Source organism: Pristis pectinata, chromosome 1 (genome assembly GCF_009764475.1).
Source record: "Pristis pectinata isolate sPriPec2 chromosome 1, sPriPec2.1.pri, whole genome shotgun sequence".
NCBI lineage: Eukaryota > Metazoa > Chordata > Chondrichthyes > Rhinopristiformes > Pristidae > Pristis > Pristis pectinata.
The window spans coordinates 124,750,726-124,774,913 of NC_067405.1; the positions used below are offsets into that span (position 1 = coordinate 124,750,726).

Sequence of the window (24,188 nt, forward strand, 5' to 3'; positions counted from 1 at the left end):
ACTAATTAGATCAAATTCTAACTTATTTTCTCTCCTTCCCCATTTTGACAAAGGGTCTTTGACCCAAAACATATATCTCTGTTTCTCTTTCCACAGATGCTGCCTGATCTGCTGTGAGTTTGCAGTGTTTTCTGTTTTCATTTCTAAATCGATGGAACAGTATTAGCTGACAGTTGCACTTGCTGCCCTCTCCCTGGCCCATGTCTCCACTACAGTTGAGAAGTGAACACGTATCAAAGTGAACACATAAGAAAAGGCAAGATTTTGCTGAGGGATTTTAAAGTAACAGTTTGCACCATCTGCAGTTAGTGAATCATAAGAGATTGTGAGATCAAGTGAATCGGTTTGGGAGAGGACTATTAGGTATAAGGATAGTGTTGCCTTCAGTGGATTCATCACCACCACTGGCTACAGCCTTGGGAATGGTGTTCTTTTATTTACTAGTTCCACCTTGTCCAAGGGGATTGGGGTTACAGGTGCACCTTTCTTGCTACCTCTGATTGTGCATCACCTTCTCTCGCTAGAGAGAGGTACAGTAAGTGTGTCATTGAGACTGGATTACGTAGTTGTTCTAGTGAAATAGCTGATAATATGTGTAAACTGAGTGATGTTGGTGCGAGACTTGCAGCAGTATTAAATATATGAGGGTGTGGTAATGCTTATGAATATTAGATATGAGAGTTGATTGATAAAGGTTGTTGGTACATGAATATTTGGTGTGTTAATTAATAATCGAGGAGTGTCTGAGGCTGAAGGTGCACATGGTAGAATATTGCATTAACATAGTATTATGTAAGGCATACTGTAGAGGAAAAGGCCATTGCCCCATGCTAACATTAATGTTGCTTTCGAGCCTAATCCCATATTTGCTCATCTACATCTACTGGTGTAACGCTTTACTCCCTTTTCCCTCATATCCTTATCCAATCTCTTAAATGCATCAATATATTTATTTCAACCATTCACTGCTATCACAAGTTGCTTGCTTTACTTTGGCTACTTGTATCAGGTCATTAAATTTCTTGCAGCATTGCATCCATTCTCTTGGCATTGACCTCCTGGGGTATAAATTCCCACTACTTTCTCTTTATAGGTCTGGAGAACCTCCAACCCTCTTACCCACTTTAAATATCTCCCCTTTTCCATCTCTTTGACAAATACCCCACCTTCGTGCAGGATCAGAAAATTTGGATTAATCCACAGCACTACATCAATGATCTCAGCAGCTCTGGCAACCATAATTCTCCTTCTCTTTAAGAGGCGTGCACTGCCTTGATGCAATGATTGCTCATTTAAAATATTGGGCCCCAAATGTAAGATGCAGCCAATGAATAGAACTGTTTGCACTGGCTGCATGCAACATTCATAATGAACATGCTGTATGGACACACAGTAACTATGCATCAAGATCCTAACATGCAACTAAGTGCCCCACACCCCCTCACATCCAGCACACATAGTAAAGCTTTCCTGATCTACCTGAAGGAACCATTTGACCTCTTGTGGCCCTTTAATATATCTCACTTTATTATCATTTTGGGATCTCCAACAAGTGTACAAGAAAATAGCCCACATTCAGATTTAGGTCCATATCTACCTCCACACTGAGAGATACACAATTGGTGGGGCAGATCTGGTCACTGCATAATACTGGGTATAGTACAGGTGGGCACAGCTCGCTTGCTGGGACTTACTGAATCTCAAAGAGCACCTTTAAAGAGCTGGTGCAGGCTTGACAGGGTGTAAGTTTTTTTTTAAGTTAGCATTCCTCTCAATGTCTGCTGTCTGATATTATTCCTTTTGGAGATAGCCATGTATGATTGAATTTGAGCTGTTCACAGATAAAGCTGGTGGTGCAAAGTAGAGTGATTGTTGAGAGTGGGCAAGGAAGAAATGTGTGCATCTTCCTGACAGAAGCAAACATTAGATTCTTTGTTTTTTCTGAATAACCTGCAGTGTTGCCGTTAGAACTTACCCCTCAATGCAATAGCACACATATTGAGAACTGCACTACTGCCAAAGGTGGTCAGATTTCAGGAACAGGTAGATGGCAGATACAATATAATGTTTTCTTTTCCCCCTATATGCCATTTTACAGCATTTTATTGTAATGTTCACTGTTACAGCAGAGAGCTTGGCCCAGAGACACTGTGCTGGTCTCAGGATCTTCTGTAGTAAAGGACACAAAAGTCCAGTTCCACAAACACCACTGAAACAAGCCCCACCCACAAGAGAATGTGTGAGCCTACAGTTCCCTGTTTGATGCCTGTTTGACCTGAGTATCAATAATCATAATCCCCCGCCATCTGCTGAAAGATTTCAACCACTGGCTTTAACTTATTGCCATTCCCAGTGCCGGTCCTCAGCTCATTATCATATCTGATTGCTCTACAGTGGCACCACAACATTCACCACAGCACATTGGCACCAAAACAAAGAGATGCCTCTGGGAGAAGATACCTATGTCAGAAGCTAATGGAAAATTATATGTCACAACAAGACATCCTTGATGTCATTCTACCCAGAATGCAACATACCTCCAGGGCTCTTGGGAATTCATAGAATCATACGGTTGTAGAGTCGTATATTTATATCAGGTTACCTCTGAGCTGCCTCTGCTGCAGGGAAAACAAACCCAGCCTTTCCAATCTCTCCCCATATCTAAAGTCCTCCAATCCAGGCAACATCCTACACTCCCTCCAGCGCAATCACATGCTTCCTATAGTGTGGCAACCAGAACTGCATGCAGTACACCTAATGTAGCCTAACCATTGTTTTGTAAAATTGCAACATAACATCCCAACTTTCATTTTCTATGCCCTAAACTATAAAGTCAAGCATGCCACATGCTTATGACCTGTGTTGTCACCTATTGACTGCTGTTGCTATTTTCAGGGAACTATGAACTTGGAACTTTATATCTCTCTATTTATCAACATTCCTTCATGTTCTGCAATCTTCTGTATCCCCATTTGAATTCCCAAAATGCATCACCTCGCACCTGTCGGGATTGAATTCCGTCTGCCAATGCTCCACCAACCTTCCTATCTCATTTATATCCTGCAGTAGCCTCAGACAACATTCCTCTCCATCCACAACACCACCAATTTTTGTGTCATTTGCAAGCTTACTCATCATACCTCCAACATTCACAATCGAGTTGCTAACATATATCACAAACAGCAAAGGTCCCAGTACCCATCCCTGTGGTACCCCACTGGTCACAGATTTCTAGTCAGAAAAATGTTCTTCCACCACTACCCTCTGTTGCCTATCACCAAGCCAACTTTGGAACCAATTAACCACTTCAGCTTGGATCCATATGCCCCAACCTTCTGGGCCAGCTTACCCTGCAAAACTTCGTCAAATGCCTTACTAAAGTCCATGCAGACAGCATCTATTACTCTGCCTTCATCAATTTCCTTTGTCACCTCCATAAAAATCTCAATCATATTAGTGAGGCAGGATTCCCCCACACAAAGCCATGCTGACTATCCCTAATTAGTCCCTGCTTTTCCAAATGTACATCAGTCCTGTTCCTTGGAATTTTCTCCAATGATTTCCCTGCCACTGACATAAGGCTCAACGGATTTAACTTTTCTGAAAAAAACTTCCAAGCTATTCTTAATTAAATTAAGAGGACAGTTTACAAACTGCCTTTGTTCAGGACCTAAAGTTCAATGGCACTACCTAACACCTCTCTGTTTTTTGGCACTAAATGGGCATTGAGCTTTAAATATAGTGGGCAGGAAACTTGGGTTCATTTTGAGCAAGAAGCACACATCTCACTATATCTGAATATAAAAAATAAGTAGGTATCCGTAATGATGTAAAAGTTTGATTGCCAGTTTGTTACCCTGTGTAATGTTGATTTTCCCCAAGGTTGCCAGCGCCAAGTTTAAAATCAGCCGGTTGGGCAGTCCCTACAATAACTGCTGTAGGCTGCACCACAAAGGTGAAAATGCCCACAATATTCAACTGAATGTGAATTTGGACATGGCAGGGATGTTCCTCCTGAATATTTAATAAAACCACAGCATATATTGCTAATTATGACCAAAATCCTCCCACATTACCAATAGAATCCACCCCACCCACCCTTTCTCCAGCTAATCCCACCCCAATCTGACTGGTACCCTCCTGAACATCCCCTCTCCCATTTGGCCCCATTGGGAACATAGCTGAGGTTTGGTACCAACTGTACAGGGACTTGATACTTGAGGTTTCTTCTCTGGTGAACTGCTGGGAAAGACATTAAGTGTCTTCAGCTTGTAGGTTTGATGATAATGTGACTTAAATCCCAATATTAGGTGTTCATTGCATCTACTCAATCAGACAAATGCCCATTTTTGAGCATAAAAAGTTCTAAACACACTGTGTTACAAAATGTTCTACAGAAAGAAACAAACACAATAAACTCCTGATCTGTAAAATTCTATGCTATGGGCTGTATGTTTACAGACACAAATCTATCCTGGTTTAATCTTTGCAGTAGAACTGTGATTACCACCACTTGTACTGAGGGTATCAAATTCAAGCAGTGGGTTAAGGTTAGGTTTCAAACAAAGAAATCTGTAAAGGACCATCATGAGTATCTTTGAATACACTGTTGGGTTGGGAAACAGTAATGTTGCCTTGGCTCGCTACCATGGGGAAACAAAGAGGAAGGTTCTAAGCAACATTTTAAAGGAGGAAAGAGAGATAGTGAGACAGAAAGGCTTAGGAAATTTCTGAGCTTTGGACCTTGGCATCTAAAGGGGCAACTGCCCCTGGTGGAGTGATTAAATTCAGGGATGAGCAGGAAGCTCTTAGATATCTCAGAGAATTATACTGCTGGAGGAGATTATGCATTGCAAAAGCAGAAGACCCTTATGCATAAGAATAGTTTGAAGTTTATGAGGGAAGATAGAAGAATAATTAGAGAAAGATAAACATTTGATAACCTACATGTGCACAAAAATCAGAAATCAGCTGTCAGTTTCACGGGCAGCATACACTGACAGTCTTGTCATCAATAATACCTTAGTGGTTAATCATGTAGATCAATGTATCTTCATATTCTTTGAGTGATCAATCACCTACACCTTGTCAGAAGAATATCACATGTCCATGGTGCCAGACTCCTATTTTGGAAAAGAATTAGAAGTATTAAATGCAATGGGATAAATTGCACTAGGAAATTTCTGTAGAGCTGTTATTTCTGTGGGTTTATTCTTCGCTTGGAAAAATTGCATTGCATTCTAGAATTGAAATAGTATCACATAATGGCACAACAGTAGCACAAATGTTATTTTCCTGAGGAGTTTATGATGTGCGTTATGTCAAAATTTGAGCCCAATAGGTTTTCTAGAATATTACTTATCTTTAACTTCAGGAGATGAAATCTGATGGAACACAGTCATCAATGCTGACAAAAAAAATCACAGAAAGAAAACATTTGAAAATTATTAATTCTTTAGTTCAAAAATTTTACAACTTTACAGAAAAATAAATATGAAAAATATGAAAATTGGATTTTCAATTAACCAGTTGTAAATAATCTTACATTAATCCAATATGATCTTCAATCTGAAACATTAACTCTGTTTCTCTTTGCACAGATGCTGCCTGACCCTCTGAGTATCTCCAGCATGTTCTGATTTTATTTCAGAATTTAAGCATCTGCATTTTTATTGATTTTCATTTGCATAATTCTAATGCTGCTTCAAAATGTACTATGCATAGATTGTTCTATGCTTAAAAACATAGCCACAATTTAGGGCCTAAATTTGTTGAACTTTTCAGCAGATTCCTCATATAACTTTATGAGAGAGCCTGTTGGAACTGCCACAAAATCAGCCAGGCTTCCTTCAGTTAGCAGTCTCTGAAGCCCAGCTCCAGTGTTGAGTCAGCACAGAACCTCAGGTGCATTTGCAACAAGAGACATGGGATCCCATTGATGCAGGCCAGAAAAGCTTTGATAGATTGCACGTGGCTCCCTGACAGGGTAAGGTGCTAGGGACAGGGCAAGAGGGGAAAAAAAACACAGGCAGTGGCCCAGTTTGGAATGTTTCCAGATTCTATTGCCAGAGCCATAACAGAGACACAGCCAAGTCACTGAAGGCCTAATTACTAAGGTCCTTTCTGCATCCTGTGAAATTTGGTGTGGTTTGGAGTCCAAAGTGTGCAAAGCATTTAAGCCAGAAAACAGTCCTTGGTCCATGCATTTCCAAGGTCTTTGTCTTTTGCGTGTTAAAACCATTTGGGTAAATTCCCGAGGTTGCAGGTTTCAGTCTGGACAATTTCTGACATAAATATATCAGGTATCCTGTGAATTTTGCTCATCTGTTCCCAATCAGACATAAATTAAGAGTTCTACAGAGGAGAAATGTCTGACCCTGTAAAAATATCCTTTTGATCTTTTTCAACTGCAGCACCTGCACTCTGAGCAACTTCAGGATGTCTAACCTGTTTTACCAGCCTCTTCAACAGGAGGCTGAATCAAGGGTGTAGCCTTAATACCAAGGAAAAGAAAAAAGTGGTAAAACATTGATTAAAAATACCTGCTTAACTTTATCAGGCTCTGTCTTCATTTTATTGATATTAATTTTCAAGAACCAATACCAATTAATTGTATTAATTGCAGAAGAATCACAGACAACAAGAGAATGATCGTAGATCAGTATAACCAACATGCTTTCTTTGAATTATTACTTGTGTGTAATATTATTCCCAACACCCTATAATATTTAAAACCTAATATAGGAAACTTTGTAACAGCAGGACAAGAGAGCCCTGAGAAATCAACATTTATCAAGATGTTGCATATTAAATTACAAAGATATGAACATGCAGACTTTTGTTGAGTGCTTATGTTACTCTTTAGCAATTACACAAGGAAATTGTAACAATGTAACTTTGCTGCATTGTTTTGCTGCAGAAGTCTTATCCTTATCACAAATGTAACATCTTAAAAGGGTCATACAGCACACGCCAAGCAGATGCACAAGATGTTTGCACAAACTGTGTTTAAAAATTGTATAACAGTTATAATAAATTAGAGGAAATAAATATTCCAAAGGTGAATCCTCTCAGTAGTAAACATATACAGAGATTAAGTGGGACTTCTGATAACAATGTATAGAGCCATCCACTTCCTTCCTAAGATATACTGCATTGGTAATGAGCACTGGGTCCTCTTAAAATGTTCCCAAATTTGTATTGTCCATCTCAAAACACATTGTCATAGTTCAAACAGCTGATGTTTGATATTTGGTAGTGAAACCCTTATATCACAGTGGCACAATAAATCAGTCTAAAGGTTGTGTGGATCATGCATGTGTGTAAAATAACTTTCTCACATTTTGAAAATGGTAAGGCACATGTCAAGAATTTTAAAAATCCTCAAACTTCTTACATTGTTCACTGTACAACGTTATATCTTTTTTTCAAGTAAGTTCCTGTTCTCTGGATTTTTGGTTTCATTGGGTATCCCATCATCCTCTGCCTCTGGGTGCTGAACGTAATTCGTTATAGCTGGAACATCTGGGTTGCTTTCTTTCTCTTTTTCACTATCCTTTTTCTCTTGATCCAGTGCACAATTCCCAAATGTTTCATATATTTTTCTAACATCCTCTGGTATTTCTTTTTTAAGTTCTTTATTTTTGTATCTCTTGGTTCCTCTTGAAGAAGATCCAAATTTATTGATAATATTGTCTTCTGACGCTCCTTGCATGTGTTTGTCATATTGCCTTGTTTCTTTCTGCTGTAGATTGTTAGCATTGCCATTTATACTTTCCTGAGATGATGCCTTGAATTGGCCTGTCTCCAGACCCGCAAATGCCATCCGTTTCTCAGGGGAGAGCATGTCCAGAGAATGAGCTCGTTGGTCCAAGCCAAGCCGCCTTCGCTCCATGTTCCGGATCGTTGCCGCCCTCTGAAGTTTGTCGTGAATCTCCACACTTAGTCGTCTCCGTGTTTCCCTGAATTCTGCTGTCACATTTGCTTTCCATTCAGCAGCGTGTGCTTTAATTTCACCAACCTGCAGCCACGTACAAATCATTATTTACTGTTACACAACATTAATTAATAGAACATAGAACACAAAACAGTACAGCACAGGAACAAGCCCTTTGGCCCATGATGTCTGCGCCAAACACAATGACAAATTAAACTAAATCTCTTCTGCCTGCACATGATCCATATCCCTCCATTTCTTGCGTCCATCAAAAAGCGTCTTAAATGCCACTATCATATCTGCCTCCACCACTACCCCTAGTAGTGTATTCCAGGCACCCACAACTTTCTGTGTAAAAAAACTTGCCTCACACATCTCCTTTAAACTGTTCCCCTCTCACCTTAAATACATGTCCTCTAGTATTTGCCATTTCTACCCTGGGACAAAGATGCTGAATGTCTACCTTATCTATGCCCCTCATAATTTTATAAACTTCTATCAGCCTCTGATGCTCCAGAGCAAACAACCTAATATGCAAAGTAATTTATGCAAGCTTAACACTGGTGCCAAACAGAGGCATATTTGCATAAATAATATCTCCAAAACCAAAAGTTTGTGGCCGTATCAATAGTTCCCTCCTTGCCAGAATTTTATTTCCCCTCCAAAAGTGATCTTTTATTTAAGAAGGGCAGTGGGGAGAAGCCGGATAACTATAGGCTGGTGAGCATTATGTCAATGGTAGAAAAATTCTAAGAGATAGGATTTATGTACCTTTGGAAAGGGAGGGGGGGCCGAACAGGAATAATGGTGCAAAAGGTTAGGGCACATGGGATCCAAGTCAAACTGGCGATTTGGATCTAAAATTGGCTTGGTGGTAGGAGGCAGAGGATAATGGTGGAGGATAGTTTTCTGATTGGAAGTCTGTGACCAGCGGTGCACTGTAGCAATTGGGACCTTTATTGTTTGTAATAAATATTAATGACTTAGGTGCAAGTGTAGGAGGTATGAATTTGGTATGTTTGCAAATGACACAGAAATTTAAGATATTGTTGATAGTGAGGAAGGTTGTCTGAGGCTACAGCAGGATATAGATATGTTGGAAATTCGGGTGGAGCATTGACGGACGGAACGAATCCAAACAAGTGTGAGATAATGCATTCGGGAAGTCAAATATTGGTAAGGCATGTAAAGTAAGTGATTGAGTGCTAAGGAATGCTGATGAACACAGAAACCTTGGAATGCAAATCTCTAGCTCCCTGAAAGTGGCAACACAGGTAGATAGAGTGGTAAAGAAAGCATATGACATGCTTGCCTTCATAGGTCAGGGCTAGAATACAAGAGATGGGAAATTGCATCTGGTTAGACTGCACTTCTTGGAGTAGTGTGCGCAGTTCTGGTCACCACACTATAGCAAGGATGAGATTACACTGGAGGGAGTGCGAGGAGATTTGCTAGGGTATTGACTGGATTGGAGGTCTTTACTCATGGGGAGAGATTGGATAGGCTGGGCTTGTCTTCCCTGGAGCGTAGGATGGTGAAGAGTAATCTGATAGAGATGTATAAGATTATGAGAGTCATAAATGGGTAGATAGTCAGAATCTTTTCCCATGGTAAGGGTATCAAATGCAAGAGGGCAGAGGTTTAAGGTGAGAGAATGGATCTTTAAAGGGGATCTGAGGAAATTTTTTTTTTACACAGAAGCTGGTTGATATCTAGAACCTATTGCCAGAGAAGGTATTGGAATCAGACACAATCACTATGTTTAGGTGGCACTTAAATAGTCAAGGCACAGAAGGATAGGGACCTAATGTGGGCAAGTGGGATTAGTATAGACGGCCATAATGGTAGATGTGTTGGGCTGAAGGGCCCATTTCTGTGCTGTATGATTCCATAACTCTATGAAAACGAACAAAATCTGAACAGGGAATAACAGAACAAAGTTTTTTAAAATCTTAAGATTCCACGAGGAAGGAAAGACTGAAAAAGATAAGGAAGTTCTACAGTTTAAGCCACCACATCTGTAGATGTTAACTTGGAACATTAACTAACAAATCCATTCAATGCACAAGTCACCAAGTTAGAAAGAGTTCTAAGACTGGGAAATAGTATTAGTGATTAATAAAAAAAATAAAAATAAAAATCTCCAGAATTCTCAGGCTGCAATCCTTACAGTAACATCGAGCTCAGGCATAATGCCAGCCTTGGTTAAGATTAACATGCTGCCTTTGAGGTTGTCAGTTGAAGTCCAATTTGAAAGGTTTGAGCATTAATCTAGCCTGATGCCCCAAATCCTTTCCACCATCTACAAGGAAAAACTCTGGAGCATGATGGAATACTTTCCACTTGCCTGGATGAGTGCAGCACCAACAGCACTCAAGAAGTTCGACACCATCCAGGGCAAAGCAGCCTGCTTGATTGGCACCCTAAGCATTCATTTCCTCCATCACCGGTGCATCAGGATTGCAGTACATGCCATCTACAAATGAAGTGTAGTTACTTGCCCAAACCACTCCAATAGCACCTCCCACAACTCCACCACAAAGAAAGACATGGGCAGCAGGTTTATAGGAAGACCACCATCTGAATGTTTCCCTCCATGCTGCGCCTCATGCTGACTTGGAAATATATTGCCATTCCTTTACTATTGCTGCCTTTAAATCCTTGAATTCCATATTGAACAGTTCTGTTGGAATACCTTTACCAGACGAACTGGAGTGGTTCATGAAGTTAGCTCACCATCACCTTTTCAAGGCCAATGAGGGATGAAAATTAATGTTGGCCTTGCCAGTAATGCCCATATTCCAAAAAAGGAATTTTAAAAAAAGCTTCCATGCTGTACCGGGAGTGTGCTATACCGGGAGTGTGCTGTACCGGGAGTGTGCTGCTCTGTCTGAAGTGCCAAGTTTTGAATGAGATGTTAAAAGATACCGTGTCAGCCCTCCCAGAATTGCAAAAGATACTATTTTGATCATAATATTTGTACCAGCTTCTTGGAAAAGCTATCCAATTATCCCACCCCCCTAGAAGAACAAAGGACTGCAGATGTTGGAATCTAGATGAAAAACACCATGATGCTGGAGGAACTCAGCAGACCAGGCAGCATCCGTGGAGGTGGGAGTGCTCCCACCCCGGGAAGTTTCCATTGCCCCTGCCATAGGTGCGACACCTGCCCCTACACCGCCTCCATCACCTCCATCCAGGGACTCAAACAGTCCTTTCAGGTGAGACAGAGGTTCACCTGCACCTCGCTTAATATCATCTACTGCATTCGGTGCTCCAAGTGTGGCCTCCTCTACGTTGGCGAGACCAAACGCTGACTAGGTGACCGTTTTGCAGAACTCCTGCGCTCTGTCTGTAACCAGAATCTGCATCTCCCCGTTGCCAGTCACTTCAACTCCCCCTCCCACACTATCACTGATATGTCAGTCCTCAGCCTCCTCCACTGCCAGGAGAGTTCCAAGCGCAAACTGGAGGAACAGCACCTCATTCTCCGTCTTGGAACCTTGCAGCCTAATGGCATGAACATTGAATTCTCCCACTTTAGGTAATCCCCATCCGCCCCCCACCCCCCCCCCCCCACAACCAAGCCTCTTCTTTTCTTCCCTTTCCCAGCCTATCTCTCTTTTCCCTACCCCCCTTTTTTCCACCTTACTTTTGACCCATCCCCTGGTGGATCTGCTCTCCCCTGCTCCCCCTCACCTGCCTATCACTATCTCTTACCTGCATCTACCTATCACCACCTTGTGCCTACCCCGCCTCTCCTTTTTTGTCCACCTATCACTGCTTTGCTTTCCCCTCCTTTCTATTGGGCTTCCCCTTTTCCTATCTTCAGTCCTGAAGAAGGGTCCTGACCCGAAATGTTGACCACCTGCTTTTCTCCACGGATGCTGCCTGGCCTGCTGAGTTCCTCCAGCATTCACTCATTCATTTCCAAAGACCCTTCTTTTATATTTCTGGCCCAAACATCCCATGATAGCATTTGAGGCCCTGCCTCTGCTCCAGTCCTCACTGCTCAGTCCTGAAATTGTCTCGGCTGGTGATGGCCATGTTCCAGATCTTGACCAGGTTAGCTTGGGGTAATGGGGATTGTGGGTAATGAGTACTGGTGTTGGGCACAAGCTGAAAAATTTAAGCCAATAAGCTCTGGATTTTTTTTAAATGAAGAATTATTTTTGATTGTTCTGACATCGAAATTTGAGATTTCAAGAATTACCTTTGGGATCCATTCACAAATAACAACATTGCAAGCCAATTAATGCTTTTTAAAGAAAATTCCTAGTTGTTGTTTGAGATCCCCAGGTACTAACCCAAGACATCTGAATTCATTTCAGTCTAGTGCACCCCTTAGAGTGAAGGCTTTAATTACACCTGTCTGAACAGGTCCCACAAGTGTTCTGGACCCATGCAATGCAGGTGAATGCATCATAGGTCATTTATGAGTTGTTATTGAAAAAAGTTATCGTTAATGTTTGTGGCATCTTTAGATTTAGGGTTTTCCATTGAGTTTGTAATTTAGTACTAAAGCCTTGCATTTTATCTCTGATTCTACAATGCTCTGCTACAATTGTGGAGCTTTACTGGTGATGACTATGTCAGATGCAGATGTTTCCTGTATTGAATTTTGTAATCAATAAAGGAAACAAAGTCTGTTTTTAATTAAATTTCATGATTTTGGTACATGTCTGCACAATGTACCTTGCCTGTACAAATGATAATTTAAATCTAAATAAAAGTCATGTTTGAGTTGAAGATGTACTGTAGATTTATTATTCTTGGCATTAAGCACTTAACTTCTTGTCTCATTGTTTTGCCTGTGTATTTCTGCCTTTTTGGTAAAGCCTTCGGTTTATTGCGAACTACTGTATAGTCCCAATGTATTTGATGAGGAGGTCAGTTTTATAAGGGTTCAAGATCTTCATTAGCAATATTATGTTCACCCATCAACATCTAAGGATGTTTAGAGACCACACCACACCTCTCTAATTAATCCAATGATACTCGACTCTACAGCTTCATTTAACTGTAGAAACATTGTGTTGTGGGTTGCCTCATAAGTAAATGTATTGAATGGGACCACACTTCAGCAAGCTGCAAAGGTGTCAGTAGCTCTGCAATGGCATATCACTTAGTGATATGGGGCAAAAAAAATGCATCAGCATATGATGAAAGTGATTGATGGTAATTTATCAGGAATAACTATTCACCACTCACCCAATGGAAACCAGAGTAGGCACAGAACATTTTTGGTGGCAACTTTCCTAAGAATTCAGGTTAGATAAAATGGAACAGCAGGTAATCAATGTTCCACAAATAAATTCTAATACATTGACTGGAAAGGACACCAGGACTTAAGTATTCAAATAACTTCTACAAGTTAATGTCTATTGTCATGAAATTGTCCATGAAGCGTTTATGCATTCCATAGTGTCTATATAAGGAGTAGTGCTCAAAAGACATCCATGTCCAACCTTTGCATCTGTCTCATGTCCCAAAATGTAAAAGCCACATAGCAATGTATGAGTGCCATTCACACAGTTCAACATACCCCAAGGTTACTAAAAAACCTATTCCATTATTTGCACTACATGAGAAGATGTCACTCTACATTACTCCTAAGGTCTCTGTAATCATTGCCACCTTTCAGAACAATTTGCCATTCAATTAAGACTAAAAGGTTAATGTCCTCATGTGGCCATAAAAAAGGTTGAAGCAGTGACGAGCTTGACATGGTGAATAGTTAGGTACACTGGTAAGTTTTTTTTTAGCCATCTTGAACATTTTCCAATAGAGGATTCACATACCACTGAACTATTTTGTTTTTGCTATAAAAACCCTCACATTGTCCCATCCAAGAACATACCACGCATTCCTTATCCTACAGCTAACTGCCAGTATTCAGAGTAAATGGAAGTTTTTAAAAAAGCAGATACTGGAAACCTGAGACAACAATAGTAAACGCTGGAACTACTCAACAGGTTCAGTTAGCGACAGTGGAAAGAGCAACCTAGTTAAAGTTTCAGGTTCTAATGAAGGGTCTTCCATCTGGAACATTAATTCTGCCTCTCTTTCCACAGATTCTGCCTGACCTGCTGAATGTTTCTGGAATTTCCTGTTTATCTGCCTGTTTTCAGATCTGTCTGAACTCCCTCTCTGTGTGAACGAACAAACAAAGTGTTTTGCAGTACTCATATTCAGGGCAACAGTGATCCCTGCCCTCCTGAGAACCAGAATACCTACAGTGACCAGCTCAAGGCACCACAAGGCTATGTCTGCAAAATCTCCCAGATTCACTAAATGATAAGCAAACTAATGTCAGTATCTTCTTCCAGGGCAACATCTCCATCTTTAGGACCCCAGTTATAATGAATCAGACTCTACCGTTCTCATGCCCAACATCAGACAACCTGTCCTGGTCTCTGTCATGGGAACAGATGACCAGCTAGGCAGAGGAAAAGATTCAGGGATATGCACAAGGCTTCCCTGAAGAAATGCAGCATGCACTCTGACACCTAGGAGTCTCTGGCCCATGACCATTCAAGGTAAAGCATGTTTTACAATGATGGCTGTGCCTATCCTGGCGTTTCTCCTCATGGATTTGAACCTGTTATACATTTGTTACCAGGATCAATTGGATCTGGCATACAATCTTAACCTATTCCGTGACAAAATCCCACTCCTATAAATTGTTTAGTGATATTTACAGGAGCAAATATAACATCTTACCTCCTCCTTTGTTTTCTTGGATATCACACGCAGCCAGTCTCCAATCATGCTGAGGACAGCTGCAAAGTAGGCCAGGCCTACCAAGATCCAGAACCAGACCAATGGTTTATACCATTCTCGATAATGAATAACTATGTTTCCACCTGCATAAACAGATGACACAGAACTAAGTGCACAGAATGCAACTTTTAATTGCTACTTGCTAAATTGGAAAATGATGATCTAATTTCACAACAACATCTGTCTCCAACCTCCATCACCTGAGGAAATGATTCAGTTACAGTAGGAACACAGGCACCAGATTCATGATCAGCATGGCCGGAAACATCAGTGATGTCAAATTAACCGTTCAAGTTCACCAAAGTTCTCACCATTTCAAAAGGAAGCACTATTAGTTTTAAGAACATTGTCCTTGATTTTGATTTTTAGTTTGATTGAAACTGGTCTACATCGAGATGGAATTAAAAAGCTAAAGTTACTTTATCCAATTAGAAATCAATATGAAAAAGAAAATCTGATTTGTCACCATCAACAATACTCTGATTACACATTGTATTTTTGTCGGTCTGGACAGGAATACAACACAAACAGTTGTTTGTCTAATTTCAAGATTTAGTGTTAGAATATAAGCAACTGGAGCAGAAGTAGGCCATTTGGTCCTTTGAGCCTGCACTGGCATTCAACCAGATTGTGGCTGGTCTTCTACTCAAATACTTTTTTTCCTGCCCTATCCCTGTATCCCTTGAACCCTTTACTTCCCAGAAATCTATTAATCTCTGTTTTCAGTGCAAGCAATTCCAGAGCTTCCACAGCCATGCGGGCAGAGAATTCCAAAAATTTACCACCCATGAGTAAAGGAAGTCCTTCTCATTTCAATCCTAAATGGCCTACCCCTTGTTTTGAGAATGTGATCCCTGGATCCTAACTCCTTACCCAGAGGAAATTTGCTCCCAGCATCTACTCTGTTGAGCCCTTGAAGAACTTTGCACATTTCAATGAGGTCAAGTCTCATGCTTCTTACTTGAGGTCAGTCTTAGGCTTCTTACTCTCCTCTACAGCAAGTATAAGACCAACATTGTACTCAGTAGTTCAGGGTGACCTCACCAACGCCCTGTATAATTGCAGTAAGATATCTTTACTCTTGCATTCAAATTCTCTCATTATAAAGGCCAATATGCCACCTGCCTTCCTAATTGCCTGCTGGATCTGCATCTGGCCGGTTCATTCTTTTGCCATTATTACAATTCTCTGTAAAGTTCATTTACATTGATTTGTGTTGTGCATCATGCTCTTTCAATTACTTATCTCTTTACTAAGCATAATACATTCTGCAATGAGATTATCCTGACACAGAACCCTGTAGCTGGAGAAGCATCAAAAAATGCATGAAGCCAACCAATAGGAAAATTCAGGAAATTTAATGAAACCCCATAAGGTTGGATTGCCCATAAAAGCATGCTCTCAAATGGCACTGCTTGGGCTGTCACAACAACTTCTTCAGTGAAAACTAAAACTTAGCAATATATTTTCGTGTCAAAATGAAATGTCTGCTTCTTTTTTCAATTAATTTTGTGATTTGCTTTTGCCTTTTTTTTTAGGTCCACAAGCTTCATAATTGTCCTACCTCACAGAGCAGGGGAGTGATCTATCAGCATATGTCCACAGGTAAAACAGGTAATGAAGGTAAAACAAGTGTAAACCAAAGAGTAAAGAACCAAGAGTTAAAACATTTCACAAAAAATCAACACATTCAAACAAAAATTGCTATTTCATTCATTCACTTGTTCCAATCATTTCTAAATTTTCTACAATTATATACACTGTATAATTTCCCACTGAGTATTAGCAACAATAGAATAGCTAGCTAATAATTTGATATTGAATTCCAGATATTATTTTCTTGCAATTTATGGGGTATTTTCAAAGAAGAGATACTTGTTCCAAAAGTCACAACCAAAGCAGGACAAGATAGTAGCACAGCTCTAGTAGCATCAACTCGTTACTGTGGTAATTGTTTGCCTTCTGTCTGATATTAAACCCTTCAACAACGTCTAACAGAACAAATTATCTGGTCAATGTAAATTTTTTAAAAATCTACAGATGCTGTAAATCTGAAGATGAAGCAAAAGTGCTGGAAAAACTCAGCAGGTCAAGCAGCATCTGTGGAAAAGTTTCCCATCTGCCACTGATGGTACCTGACCTGTTGACCCTTTCCAGCACTTTTTGGTCTTGTTTCAAATTATATGGTCACTTATTTCATTTTTGTTTGTGGAACCTGCTGAACTGAAAATGGCTGTTCTATTTCCTGCATTGCAACAGTGAATGCACGACAAGAAAAGAAGAGGTTGTGAAAGGCACTGCTTGAATACATGTTTATCTGCACCTATTGATCATGCATAATATTGCCTCAGATTTGGGAAGAACTAAAGCTACTGAGGGTAGCACAACTGTCTTCTCATTTTGTCTGCATAACTATTTTCATCAGTCCAGCACAAATTGACAGATTTTAACTGTCATATTAATGTACATTGTAATTTCATAAGCTGGAACTTACCATCAGGCTTTTTAGAATCTTCCATAAACAGCCTTAGTGGAGATTCAAACAATAATTCATTCATTATGGCTTGAACTTCACTGCAGTACATTTGTAACTACCTTGGGTTTAATGTATATGTGGGTTTTTATTATTACTCTCTATAGTGCTATAATGCTAAGAATACGATAAATTACTAAGACTCATGGAGAGCTGCAAAGACACAAGCATCTTGTTAATTTCACACTTTCTAAATGCACTGTGCAAGAACGCATACATCATACACATACGCAATGCTGCTTTCCCCTCTTTGAAGAGAAAGAGTGACGCACATTTTCATATTATTTACAGATTTAACCTATCCACAGATTTTCTGAGTCTCTTTCACCATTTCAAAGAATTTTCATTCTGTCATATTCTTGACTTGGGGAAGGGATCACTGCCATATTCAATTTGGTTGAATCTTGTGTCATTTCAATCCTAAATTCCACAGTTCTCAATTCGAGCATGACTTTTCTCAGTTCTGTCAATGTACAAACACTGTTGATTTTTTGGTCATTGCCCATTACGTGACATGTAACAGCTCCTACTTCATAATGTCACAGGGCATTGTTTGTATTGTTACACGAGATAACATGTACATTTTAACATAGTGAACTTATAAAGACGCATTTTTATGACTCGTCTTACATACTTCATGTGCCTTTTGTTGTGCCTTGCCTCAATTCCATTTTTTGCCTTTCTCCTTCACTCATGTAATGGCATCCATACTGTTACAAGCTGTAACATTGCACTGTACTATGACAAGGAATGGCCTAAGTCCTGCAATGTTTTCAAGTTTCCTTGCCTTCACAATTGGTTCCACTTTTTCTTTGACTACTTGCAATTCATTTGCATTACCTTTTCACCCAAGGTAATCTTTTTTTTCTGTATGAATGCACATTTGTACCTTCTGAGTTTATCAGTCTGTTCATGTAGTTGCCTTCTAACATTTTATTTTTCAGTACTTGTGATTATTAGTTCATCATCTTAATTGCATAGACAATGACTTATAACATATTTTCTTATTCATGGTAGCTTGAAAGGACCTTGGAGATGATTTCACACCATAAGGTAGATTTGTGCAAAAATTCAGATTTTATGTATATTATTTGTCAAATATTACTCACAATCTTTATCTATATTCAACTGAGTATGTGCATAAACCAATCTACCTTGATGAAAGCTTTCCATATAGATCCTGTGAAGTAGAATATTGTTTCTGAAATAAAAACAGAAAATGCTGGAAACACTCAGCAGCTCAGGCAATATCTGCAGAGCAAGAAATCGTGTTAACATTTCAGTCCGAAGACTTCATCAGAGCTCTTTCCAGTTCTGACAAAGAGCCGTTAACCTGAAATGTTAATTCTTTGCCTCCTTTCACAGGCACTACCTGACCCACTGCATACTCCCTGTGTTTTCTGGTTCTTTTTCATATTTCCAGCACCTTCAGTTTTTTGATCTTCAGGTCATCAACTGCCATTGTCAACTGTCCATCATCAGCTGCCTGTTTCATTGTCACCTTGTAATGATCACTAATTCAAAGAATCTTGTCCACTTTAGACTCTACTATAATTGTTATTGCCTAGTCACTCTGGCTTGTCTGCATTAGAACTCAATTTCTTTCTAATTTATCTGACCTTCCCTCCATCTAGTTTGTCAATGCATGTGGGACAGGCCGAGGCTGTCAGTAAATTAGTTTTGCATCTGGCTTGATACATACCGGCATTATAACTTGTATGTACCCACACAGATATCCTAGAACTTTGCTACATTCTTTCCCAATCATATTTCCCAGCGTGTTTCTGAAGCATCTCTGTTGAACTCCTCTTTCCAGTCCACATTCAATTATCTAAGCCAATATTTGTCATCAATGTTGGTTGATTAGTATAATCAGCCACAATCAACAGCAGTTCTATTTCCTGACCATTATGATTCACCAAACATTCCGTTTCTCCTCAAGCTTTCGGTATTCTGCTTGAATATGGTTTCAGATTCACTTTACTCTTCGTTAGTGGAACTTGACCAAACTGACTTAGGTAGAAGTTTGCCCATAATTGAGCAAGCTGCTGCCATGTTGACAATCATGTCAATCCAGTGACCACTTAAGTATATCTTTGAGCAGAGGTCATTCTGTTTGCTGTGGATGGCAGAAATGCTATGTAAGGCCAGTTTTCCATCATTCACATTAGCTCCGCTACTTTGTGGATTTCCTCTCAGTGGCAACTATGAAAGTTTCTCTTCTGTGAAGAAATTACACTACTGAAGCTGCTATGATTAACTACCTTGGCTTTAGACATGCATGCCAAGGACATGTGCCCTTTTTTCTGTTTTGTATTGACATAAGTAGATGGTTTCCATTAGATCTGTTGCAGCAATTTGCACCAATCTGATCTACGTGCTTCAGATTTGGCTTTAGAACTCTAGCTTCACTTCTACATCTGTAAACTGCAAACTGGTGACAAAGATGCAAATACAAACCTCATGTGAGAGAAGAGGTTAAGGTAGATCTTACCTGCGCAATAACACTGTTGATGGCTACGGTGGCAATTTGAAGTACTGGCATGTGTGGGCATAGGAGAGAACACTGGTCAAAACTCTGTGTGAAAAAGGGGAACTGTGCAGTTTGGGAGGCTCCTGGGAAAACATTTTGAAGAAAAATGCAAGGTTTCACCTTTACATTTCATCTATGGAGTGATTTGAAGTGTGTTTGCACCAGGATAAAAGAGCTCCCAACAGGCTCACATTCGAATTGCAATGATATCCTATTGTACATTTTAATATGTAAATATTATGAATATAACAGAAATATAATGAATCACTAAAAGACAAAGAGAATTGCTGAAACTCATATGTCTTTGCTTTTTCCACTCCATCCAACTACACTGTGCAAGTGTGCATATATCACACATATACCTCATGCATCTAGATATACTCATGCGACATTACTATGGCTTTAGCAAACGTTGCAGAAGGGAATAACTGAGATGGAGTCAACATTTTAGTTGATAAGATATGAGCAATTTGAATTTACAGTAGACAGGACTAAATGTAGATGAAGGAACAGAAAAGGTTACTACAAGAGTTATTAAATACTATGAATATATATCTTTGAATTTTGCTTACAAATTCAGTCATTTTTAGAAAAATCTTAAAACCTATCCTTTGCATATGTTTGAGAAAAAATATTGCAAGCTAAGTGTGAAGTCACTTTTTCAAATAAGCATCTCCTTAAAAAAATCACAAGAATAAAATGTACAATAGGATATCCTTATTTATCAAATGTCAAATCTGTGTAGTGTAGTGGATGTGATGAATCATTTATCTATTGCACATTTTGTTCAAAACTTTTTCTAAAATTTAATCAAGGTGGGAAGCTCACTTTTGTGGGGAAGTGTGAGGAGTAATGTCTGAACTAGGTGAGTTTTTTGCTCATTCTTTTAAAGCTCTGTGGAAAATTATAGTGCCCTACATATCGTTGGCCTAAATGTTCCACATTATTTGAACTCAGTTATCGTTTAATCTGGATGGAATTAAATGGAATAGTGTTAAATAGTGCAGAATGTTCAGTGTTGGAAACAACTACCTAAACATTGGAGTGTCCACAAGCTTTGAAACTGGTTCAGAAGTCCATTTGCTCATAGGGGTTCTTTCCAACAATACTGTCATCCCCAGTGTGGAAATGTCATTGATTGTGTCCATTTGGATATATTCAACACATTGTGCAATGATGCCAAAGTGCAGAAGTACCCACTGTCGCATCAGTTAGATGAAATGAGATGAGATAAGATGAGATGTATCCCAGGCTGCAGTAGGAGGCAAGGGAGGAGATTCCTGGAGCCCTGGTGGAGATTTTAACATCACAGGTAAGACGTTGGAAAATGTGGTACCTTTTTCAAGAAGGGCAGCTGGGATAAGCCAAATAAATATAGGGCAGCTAGTCCAAAATCAGTGAGAGGGAAAGTTTTGGAAAAATTTCTGAGGGACAGATTTATTCTAAACTTGGAAAGGCAGAGACTAATCAGAGAGTCAGCAAAGGGTTTGCTTGTGAGAAATCCTGTCTGACTAATTTAAATTAGTCTTTTTGTAAAGGTAACTAAATGAAGGGCAGTGTGGTTCACGTGGTTTACATGGACTTCAGTAAGACCACTGATTAGACCCATGTGAAAGGCTGGTCCAAAAGGTTAGAGCCCATGGGATCCAAGGCAAGTTGGCAAATTGGATCCAAAATTGACTTGATGGTAGAAAACAGAGGGTGATGGTGGAGTGTTGCTGTTGTGATTGGAAGCCTGTGACCAGTGGGATACCAAAGGGATTGGTGCTGGGACCTTTGCAGTTGGTAATATACATTAAAGACTCAAATGTCAATGCAGGAGGTATGACTGGTAAATTTGCAGATGATGCAAAAAGTAATGGTGTTGACAATGAGGAGTGTGGTGCTAAGCTATGGACCAAGTGCTTGTAAATGGAATTAGTATAGATATGTGGCGACTCACCGTTTAGTCGGGCGAACCGGCTCGGCAGTCGGGTCACGCGGCGTCGGAGTGACAAGGCCCAAGATGGCGGCGGGCCTCGTCTTTCCGAGCGACGGGGAGAACCCGCGCGTGGGAAAGTCTTGATGACGTAATACTTACGTCATTGCCGGTTTCATTGGGCGGGAACAGTCTCCCTTAAAGGGCCCGCGCAAGGCGGGAAAATAAACCAGTTCTTGTTCGGCAATGCTCCGACTAGCGTCTTGTTTTATTCCGCGGTAGCAACCGCTACAGATAGGCTCTTGATGGTTGGCATAGATTTGTCTGCTGTATGACTATGAATCTATGATTCTAATCCAACACTACTTGTCTGACCAGAATTAACTGAAGGTTAATTCTGAGTAGGTCTGTTTCTCCTTTTGATGCTGCTATAAAGCCACATTAATCTAGACTCAGTTTACAGTGATATAAACTCAATAATTTAGGTGCCTTGTGGCCAGCTCTCAATGAAGCCAAGTAGATGTGTTTAGCTCTGCTGTTGTAGTCAGGGTTCAGAGATGAATGTCTTACCATGTGATCTTTAGGCTGACTAGAGAAATTATTTTGGCTCACTAAAGATCTTTACACAATCACGTTCAATGACTAGTAACCCCATTGATCCTGTACATTTCTAGATCAGTTACATTTGGATGTGCTGCTTGATTGCAATGTTTCATGATAGATTTAATGTTCAGGTTATATCACTGAGTTTGTGCAAAATTTTTGATACTACTTCAGCAAAATAGGACCAGTGTCCAGTACAAGCTGGCAGTTAATTCTATCTTTAGCACAAAATAAGAACTTAAAAACATAAGAAATAGCAGAATAAATAACCATTCATCCCCTTGAATCTGACCTAGCAATAAATGTGATCATGGTCTCCATTAAGCTTCTTACCTGATCCCTATAGTTCTCAATTCACCTATAGTATACAAACTTATCTCAGCCTTGAATACACTAAACTGCATACAGTTAACTTTACATTAAAACATCAATTGCATCATGCACCAGAGATTGTATAATTGTGCTTTAAGTGAATTCTGGGAAATCTGGGATGCCTTGGGTTTTGCCTAACATTAAGGGGTATTTTCAATTAAAAGCATGAAATCATTATATTTATCTTCTTTATAAATAATAAACCTATTTCTGAGTTGTAACAGAGCGAGAGCAGAACTCCCGTTATTAAGATTTATGGTACAGGCTGTTTCCATTGTCAGGGCCAATTAAACAGAGATACTGCAATGCCCTGCCTGCCAAGGATCAGCTCAGAACATCATTATCTTCTAATCACTGGCTTACCTGCCTTTTAACTGGAATGGCTCAGACCCTTGTCTCAAATTGACATTCATTCCTACTTAGGCAAATCATAGCGTCAGCAAACTAGAATTCTGACCACCCATTCTGGTCATACTAAGTCGTTTGATCTAATCATGGATATATAAGTGCAAAGCTCATCTCTATACAATTTTCATAAATACATAAATCAAACAGCTATAGTGATATTTTGTTAAAGCCATATGCTTATACCTGTTACAATCTTAGAGCAGTAAACTAGTTACCTGCTACATAATCACCAAATCCTACTGTCGTCAAGGTGATAACAACAAAATAGATGGAGTCCAGCGTTGTCCATCCTTCGATGTGTTTAAAAATAATTGCTGGGATAGTCACAAAAACAAGGCAACCCGCTAAAATGAAAAGGATTGTGGAGATGACTCGTATTTTAGTTTGACTCACTTGCTTTTTCTGGAAAAAGATAAAATAATTAGGGTTTACATTTAAAACTGATGGCATAAATTGAATTAACGTAAATGCTAGATATTGAAATGACAAATTGGTTGTTGATAGAAATAAATATAAATGAATAGTCACTATTAGGGTCACAAATAATCTAGTGAAAAATAGAACTTTTGGAGAAATGCACAAATACATTTTCCACATTATTTGAACTTAGTTATCATTTAATCTGAATGGGATAAAATGAAATAATGCTAAAGAGTGCAGAATTTTACATGTTGGACAAAACCACATAAATGTTGGAGTGTCTACAGGCCTTGAAACTGGTTCAGAAGCCCATAGTAGTTCTTTCCAACAATACTGTTGTCCCCAGTGTGGAATGACATATTTCCATTGACTATTTCCATTTGGATCTATTTAACACATTGTGCAACGATGCTGAAGTGCCAAAGTACCCATAGCAGCTGGGATAAGCCAGGTAAATATAGGGCAGCTGGTTATACAAATAGAAGACAAATAAGGGACAAAAAGAGGAACATGTCATTTACTTCTGAGATTTCATTTTTGGGGGTAGGATGGTTGGAGTAGGGTGTGCCTAAATGGGGTAAATTAGACCATAAGACCATAGGAGCAGAATTAGACCATTCAACCCATCGAGTCTGCTCTGTCATTCGATCATGGCTGATTTATTATTCCCTCCCAACCCCAT

General features: G+C 39.6%; 1 protein-coding gene across 2 annotated transcripts in view; it reads right to left on the reverse strand.

Moving 5' to 3' along the window:
* Nucleotides 1-5,569: 5,569 nt before the first annotated feature.
* LOC127570815 (potassium channel subfamily K member 10-like) overlaps nucleotides 5,570-24,188 on the reverse strand; it is a 38,785-nt gene continuing 20,166 nt past the window's right edge. For both annotated transcript variants that reach the window (XM_052016667.1, XM_052016676.1), the window contains 3 exons: nucleotides 23,302-23,488; nucleotides 14,660-14,802; nucleotides 5,570-8,020 (listed from right to left, as the gene is read on the reverse strand). In XM_052016667.1, coding sequence (XP_051872627.1) covers nucleotides 7,415-8,020; nucleotides 14,660-14,802; nucleotides 23,302-23,488 — 936 coding nt within the window. In that variant the 3' untranslated portion in view covers nucleotides 5,570-7,414. The remainder of the gene's footprint in view (nucleotides 8,021-14,659; nucleotides 14,803-23,301; nucleotides 23,489-24,188) is intronic.